At 40.4% G+C, this 7,938-nt stretch overlaps 1 protein-coding gene across 2 annotated transcripts in view; it reads right to left on the bottom strand.

The window, feature by feature from the left end:
• DNAJB14 (DnaJ heat shock protein family (Hsp40) member B14) overlaps window positions 1-6,618 on the bottom strand; it is a 47,700-nt gene extending 41,082 nt beyond the window's left edge. Inside the window, exon 1 of one of the 2 annotated variants that reach the window (XM_077882117.1) lies at window positions 6,209-6,571. In XM_077882117.1, coding sequence (XP_077738243.1) covers window positions 6,209-6,341 — 133 coding nt within the window. In that variant the 5' untranslated portion in view covers window positions 6,342-6,571. Of the gene's footprint in view, window positions 1-6,208 lie in introns of both variants that reach the window. The other variant, XM_077882118.1, reaches the window with a different exon arrangement.
• Between the last annotated feature and the right edge of the window lie 1,320 nt (window positions 6,619-7,938).

Genomic DNA, 7,938 nt, shown 5'->3' on the forward strand with positions numbered 1-7,938 from the left:
GTTAGAAGTTATCTATATATTCCCTTTCATTCTTAGCACAAAAATAATCTAGTTTTTTTCTGGACATCTTCCAGATTAATAGCTAGATGGTGAATATTGCTGAAGCAGGACCACACTCTTGTTTTATATTTTTAACATTTGTACTATACAGAAAACTTTTCTACGTCATGCATAGGGGCTCTGCTTAACAATGGCTACATGTGTACATGCACTCACACCACTCTTTAGCTCCAAAGAGTGAAAATCTGGGCAAGTTCCATTACCTCTGGGTCTCAATATCCAGTTTTGTCATCTTAAAAATGGAATCAGCAAGGTTTTCTGTATTAACAATCTCTGGAACCAATGCCTGAGAAGGTAATATGATTCAGTTCAAATACTGCCACAATTTAGAACATATTCGATTTTTCTGATTTATTAAGTTCTTAGCTATCACATGAGATCTCATTTGCAACAATGTGTAGTATTACAAACATTAGTTGGGCAAATACAGTACTTACAAACCAGACTACATCCACTTTTGGTTTTCAAAATTATACATCATTTTATGCCTTCACTTTCCACACCTACTGTCTTGCTTTTGGGGTTTTGGTGGAATCTGCAATTAATTTAGGAATACTCTATATTTAGGACTAGTGAAAAAGTTAATACAGTATTAAAAATGTTTACGTGAATAATCCAAAAGTGAAGAACCAAGATCTGTTTTTATCTCCTAAGTTTCTACTTATGAAACTTACTAAGTTTCTACCTGATGCATAGAGTATCCACCATTAACTAAATCTAAAATAAGAATGCATGATGTGAAAAACAAATGCATCTTTTCCTCCTCTTTACAAACCAGAAACAACTTTTATTTGTGTGATTATAAGAGTAATGTTTCTCAACTCATTAAAAAAAACATAACAAAGTAAAAATCACTTATGAATTCTACACAAGAAAATCACTCAACCGTTTTGGTATACTTGACTCTAGTTATTCTAGTTAGCTGTTGAGTTTTTTATGTATGCTTAAACAAGATTAGAATAATCTACATATGTTTATAACTCACTTTTATTTAATTCATTGTGTATTTCATTTTATATCAATAAATATCAATCCACTTTATTTATTTATTTATCTATCTATCTATTTATTTATTTATTTTTCAGGACTGTTGCAATAGGGAAGTAATCAGGCTTACCTCTGAATTCAGCAAAGATAGCTGGGGATTTATGGCCAAAGAGCAGGATGAAGGGATCAGTGGATGGAAAATTACTGAGGCACATTATCATTTTTAATAGGCACATAGTATCTGAATCCAATGCAATTTATTTAATCAATTCCCACTAATGAATATTTATACTCTTTCCAAATTTTGCTACTGACAATTTTTATATATACATTTTTGCATACTTATCTGATTATTGAAAAGCTTCATTTGTGAATATGATAAGCCATGATTAAATTAAGGTTCAAACCAAATTCAGTATTCTTTAACTATAATATCTGAAACAGTTTGGCTATTAGCTGAAATTTGGAGATCATTTTATAACACTTAACTCAATGTTATCGAAATAATTGGTCTGAATGTTATAATTCGTACTCGTCACTAAATTTTAATTAAGTCAGAAATAGAAAGAGAATGGAACTGCCTTAAAAGGAATAGGTTGGTTAATACTCCAGATGTGTAATGACAGTTTAAAAAGCTTTATTTTACTATTTTGAGGGAGGCAAAAGGACGGAACTTTGAATTTTTTATTAGATTTAAATTTTAAAAAATGTAGCCAAAAGAAAAACAAGGAAAACTCTATATACATATCTCTCACATGAGGGGAAAAAACAGGGAACTATTTTAATTGCTATTGTGCTGATAGATGTTGCAAATTACATGAGTTACCCATTCATTAAAGCAGACACAGGATGGTTTTTTTTGAAGTTGTAGGCCACAATTTAGATCAAGTTACTAAGAAATTCTTGAAGATAATCAAAATGCTCTTTTCTGGAAAAAACAAACAAATCTGTAAGTCAAACTGCCTCCCAATTAGTATGAAACACTAAAGTTAATACTAAGTAAATAGCAATGCAAAACATTAAAATAGTGAGATTGTATCCCTCTGTGAAAGTCCAAAACATATCAATAATTCAATAAATATACAGTTTAAGAAACTAAAATGTAATTTACTTTTCTGCCTGCTGACATTATTTTTCCAGAATATGTAGTAGTTAGTAGTTAGTAGTCATATGTATCAATCCTTTTGAACATAAACCAAACTCGAAGTACGAAAATATCTGATTATTTGTAAAAGTCAATTCACTTAGAAGTCCATTGCAATAAACGATCCATAAAACAATATCTTTAACTAAAACATAGAAAGCAATAATGTCCTAGATCCATTTGAAGATCAAGCTTTTTCCTCAAGGAAAACTCTTGCCAACTTTTTAAAGTGTTTTATCAATCAGACTGCTCACCTGGCAAAAATAAAATGTAAAGAAGATAAAAATTTTGGAATTTAGGTAGAATTTACTCTCACATTTTCCCATTCACTGTACAAGAATAATAGAAGTCAAATGCAATGTTTTCTTTTGTCCATCTTAGTATAACAACACATCAGAGGAACCTCCAGTCAAAACTGAGTTATAAGAATTTGACAATAATCTAGAATAGGAGAAATTCAGAAATAAAATTTTAAAATTTAATTTTATAATCAATAGCTTCAATTTCTTTCTACACTAAATATTTTCTCAGGACTTAAAACAAATCTTCTAGACCTTTCCTTCCCCTAAATTCTTAAATTATTCCATTACACATCTTCTGAGAACATTCTATGTAAAACACTTCACTAAGTATTTGTGTATAACTCTATTTCAGCTAATGCTCCCATAAACCCTGTGATGAAATCTTCATTTCACATATAACCAAAAAAGACTTAGAGATGCTAAGTAACTTGTCCTTTGTTACAAAATTGTCAGGGGCAAAGTCTGCATCTGAACTTTCTGACCACACAACTATAACCTATCACTTTACTTGGTTATCACAGACTGACTTTACAAGACATTGTACTATTAATTTTCACTGTTATTTTTCTTAATTTTCTCCATGTTCATGTCTTTAAGAGCAACAACTATGTTGTGCTTTGATATCTTATAGTATCCTTTAACAGACTGATTTCAAGTTGCTTATATGATGGGGGTGCCTAGATGGCTCAGTCGGTACAGCATACAACTTTTGATCTTAAGGTTGTGAGTTCAAGCTATGTCAGGCACAGAGCTCAGTTAAAATAACAAAGCAAAACAAAACACTGAAAGAATGAAGTTTCTCAATGAAGCATTAAACGAACAACAACAAAAACCCCAAATCACTTATATAAGAATGACAAGCTACAAGTTTAAAGTTTCTCAGAGCCCCACACTTGTTAGACAGAAATAATACCAAAAAAATTGAGTTCTTAACTGTTAAATGCATTCCATGTATTAATTCCTTTGATTCTCATAACAGCCTCATAAAAGCTGTACATTACTGTCCCATTTTGCAGATGAAAGAGCCGAAGGCTAGAGAGGTTATCCTACTTGCCCAAGATTAAGGATATAAGCTAGTAGGTAGAGGAGATAGGTTTCAAAAGTCAAGGTATTCTCTTGAGTGGTTATTTGCTTTAAGTTAAAACTGTCTAGTACTAAATAATGGCTAAAATGAAACAATGTATTTATACAGTATGCAAAAAATTTTAACCATGGGCAATTATTTCTTGGATATGACACCAAAAGCACAGGCGATAAGAGCAAAGACAGACAAAAGAGATTACATCAAGCTTAACTTCTGTATATCAAAGAACACAACAAACAGAATGAAAGACTTCCTACAGAATGGGCAAAAAAATGGGCAATTCATGTATCTGATAAGGGGTTTATATCCAAAATATATAAAGAACTCCTACAACTCAACTACAAAACAACCCAATTATAAAATGGGCAAGGGCACCTGGATGGCTCAGTCCATTAAGTGTCTGACTCTTGACTTCAGCTCAGGTCATGATCTAAGTAAGGGTCATGGGATAGAGCCCTGCTCTGCACTTAGCATGGAGTCCGCTGGAGTTATCTCTCTTCCTCTGCCCTCCCCCGTACTTGCACACACACCCCCCATAAATAAATAAATTAATAATAAATAAATACTTAAAACATAAGCCACTTTCTGTCAATCACCTGAGTTCTATCCTCAACACCCTAATAAGTAAAAAATTATTTTAAAAAAATGGCCAAAGGATTTGAATAGACATTTCTCCACAGATGATACAAATAAGCCAACATGCTCAATACCACTAATCATTAAAAAAAAATGCAATTCAAAACCACAATGGGATATCACCTCACACTTTTCAGGATGGCTACTATCAAAAACAAATAAGAGAGTTTTGGTGAGGATGCAGAAAAATTGTAACTCTTGCACACTGTTGGTAGGAATGTAAAATGGTGCAATTGCAATGGAAAATAGAACAGTAGTTCCTCAAAAAAATTAAAAATAGAACTGTCACTATGATCCAGCAATCCCATTTCTGGGTATGCATGTGAAAGAACTGAAAGCAGGAGAAACTTGCAATGTGATACTTGCACACCCATGTTTATAGCATCATTCACAATAGCCAAGCTATAAACACAACCTAAATATCTACTGGCAGATGACTGAATAATGAAAATGTGGTGTGCGTGTGTGTGTGTGTGTGTAATGAAATATTATACAGTCTTAAAAAGAAAATCATATCATGTGCTACAACATGTATTTAAAGAACATTATGCTAAGTGAAATAAACTAGTCAAAAAACACAAATATTGTATGATTTCACTTACATAAGGTATCAAAAGTAGTAGAATTTTAAAAGTAAAGAACAGTGTTGCCAAGGCCTGGGAGACAGGGAAAATAGGGAGTTGTTTCACTGGTATAGAATTTCAGTTCTATAAGATGAAAAAATTCTAGAGATCTATGACACAACAGTGTGAAAATGGTTAATACTACTGAACCATATGCTTAAAAATGGTTAAGTAAATTTCGTTACGTATTTTTGCCACATTTTTTAAAATATTAACTCCTTTCACTTCCTTTTCCTATCCTCTCTAGTATAGTATGCAACAGCAGTGTAATGAAAATGATAGGGAAAAGCAAACAATAGAAGAGCTTCAACAATATAAAAAAAAAATCGAGAAAACAATCAAATAAAACAGCCTCACATTCTTATTAACTTGTCATTAGTTTTCTTAACCCAGAAATACCTTGAACCTCGAGTGAAACGGTTTTTAATCGGCAAGCCAATACAGCATAGTGGTTAAAGGCTTTCTGGAGCTAGAAAGCCCAAGTACTATTCTGACTTTGCTACTAATTACTCTGTGACCTTCGGTAGAATATTTGCACTCATTCATTCCCTCATTCATTCATCCATCAAAAACTCTGTTTACACATAAGTAAACCCAGTCAAATGAATCCCACCTCTACACGGGACTGCTCTGAGGAGTAAATGAAATAATTCCTAGGAAACACTGGGCACGAGGCCTGGCACTTGGTCAGCGCTCAGTAAATGTTGACTGTGACTCTTACTTTAAAGCCTGCAGAGCAGAACGTGAAGAGGGCGAATTCAAGTAAAGTCCGTTCAGTAGACTATTCCTTAGCGATTTGCCTGATTTACCGATAACTGAGGTGTCACAAAATCAGATACTACTGAGGAAATCAATGCCAAATTTTGCTCCCCTCTTCTAAAAAAGTCCCTACCGGGGAAAAGCAATGTCATCTCAGGTATTCAGAATGTTTGCTTTGGGAACAGGGTTTTCTGCCCTGGAGGTGGTGGAACGGGGACCTGTGCCTTAGCCTCTAGAGCTCCCCATTCCTCTCAGTTCCTTAGGGGCCTAGACCTTCCCTGAGGGCGCGGATGCGGCGGGAGGGGGCCCCACGAGCCAACAGCCCTGTAAGAAGCCCCGCTCAGTTAAGATGGGGCCAGACAGACCTCCAAGAATGACAGCTGGACCCGTACAAACCGACCGGGAAGCGGGGACACTCGCCCGTCCACGGAGAGCCGGCACCTGGAAGGCAAGCCCGGGACAGTCGCGGCCGCGCGGGGGTGTGGCGGGGTCAGGCCGGCCGGGGGCCCCGCGGGTCCCGGAGGGGCGACGGTGGGGGCGACGGCGGGGGCGGGCGGGGGCGACGCGGCGGCCTGGGGAGCGGCAGGTGGGGCAGGGGCACCGAGGGCCTCACCGCGGGCCGAGGGCAGCGGGTAGAGCTTCTCCGCCTTCTGCAGGAAGCGCTGGGCCTTCTCACGGTTGCCGGCGTTCAGGGCCTCCCGGGCGATCTCCACACATTTCTCCGCCTCATCCCGGTTCCCCTCCATGGCTCGCGCTTCCTTCCGTTTCCTCCAGCGGCGCAGCTCGGGGGACGGACTCCGCGGCCGCGGCGGAGGCGAGCCGGCCCGGGGCGGGGGCGTGCGGGGGCGAGCGGGGAGGAGAGCCGGGGACCGAGGCGGCGGCGGCGGCCCGGGCGGACTGGCGGGCTCACAGCTCCGCCTCCTCACGGCGGCCTCCCCGCCCCCCGCGGGCCGCTACGGCGCGAGCCGCATCCCTCCGGGCCCCCCGGACCGAGCTCCCGGGCCTGGGAGGCCGAGCCGACCGTCTGCCGGTGCGCGGCGCCGCCACGCTCGGAGCCGACCAACGTGGGGGCCGGGGGGGCGGGCGATACCAGCCCGGCCGCCCGCCGGGGGATTCCGCCGCCGGGGGGGCCCGGCCGCCCGCCCGCCTGAGCAGCGCCCTGCCCCCTGACCTCCTGGCGGCCGGGGCGACGGGACGGGGCTGGGGACGCCCGTTTACAGCAAAAGCTCCGGGGACCCAAGGGCTCGCCTCGGGGCCCCTCAGCCTTGGGAGGTTTCGGTCGGGGGAGAAGCGCGCTGTCAGTCCCCAGGCTGCGCTTCCGGCACAGGTGTTCTGGAGCACATTGGAGCGTCGTTTGACCCGAACTACGGTGTGGCTTTATTTATTCCCTTTTGATTACAGCTGCACACCGTTTTTCCTGACCCATATTCCACTAAATTGTCTTTCGGTACACCCAGAAGGTACTTTATTTGCAGTTTGCAAATTATTCTGGTGAGAAGCCCTAATCCTGATCCTTTACGACCAAAACAAGGCAGAAACCACCGTTTTATTATCACAGAATTGACTACTTGTTGGCTTTTCTCCCTTCTCCCATTTTCATGGCACCCCCTCGTGAAATGCTGAACCACCTCATGTTGGGTCTCCTTGGGGAGAAAGGGACCACTTACTGCTTGGGACTATCACCCAAATTAAAATTAGGGCAGGAACTTCCCACAAAGCCGGACTCAAAATAGGCCACTCAACCCAAGCAAAAAATACTAGCTTTTTTTCACGATGTTCAATCAAGCTATTGTTAGCATGCAAATATGTAACTCAGGACTTGCAAAGAAATACTGATGCTCTTCTGGAAAATGCGAATAGCATGGGCCCTCTCCCACCCACCAGGGATGTTTAACGACTCAAAGATTTAACTCAAGTAGACTTCAAAACACGAAAAAACATGATCTTCAAAGTCTAAACTGCAAGTTCCCTCAGTGGAGGTAGGTAGCTATAAGGCAGGACTTCCTTTACCTGCGCTCTCCCTCCCCAAATTCACCACACCAACAGCCCACCAATGTGATGCCACCACGTAAGAGTAGACACAGCCAACAGAGTGAGACGGTCAAGCCCAGCCTCTAAGAAACAGCAGCCTGTCCCATTCCAGCTCCTGTCAACGTTTGAAGATCCTTAATAGCTCATTACAGGTTAAAAAAAAAAAAAAATTACACTTGGGGGTTCTGACTTGGTTGATCTACAAGTCTACAATTTCAAGAGAAGAAATATGCTTATGTTACTACTGCTCTATAAGTTACCTACTCAAAAGAAAGGAATTCCCATTACAATCAAGCAAATATAAAACACAAC

The sequence above is a fragment of the Canis aureus genome, chromosome 33 (assembly GCF_053574225.1).
Source record: "Canis aureus isolate CA01 chromosome 33, VMU_Caureus_v.1.0, whole genome shotgun sequence".
NCBI lineage: Eukaryota > Metazoa > Chordata > Mammalia > Carnivora > Canidae > Canis > Canis aureus.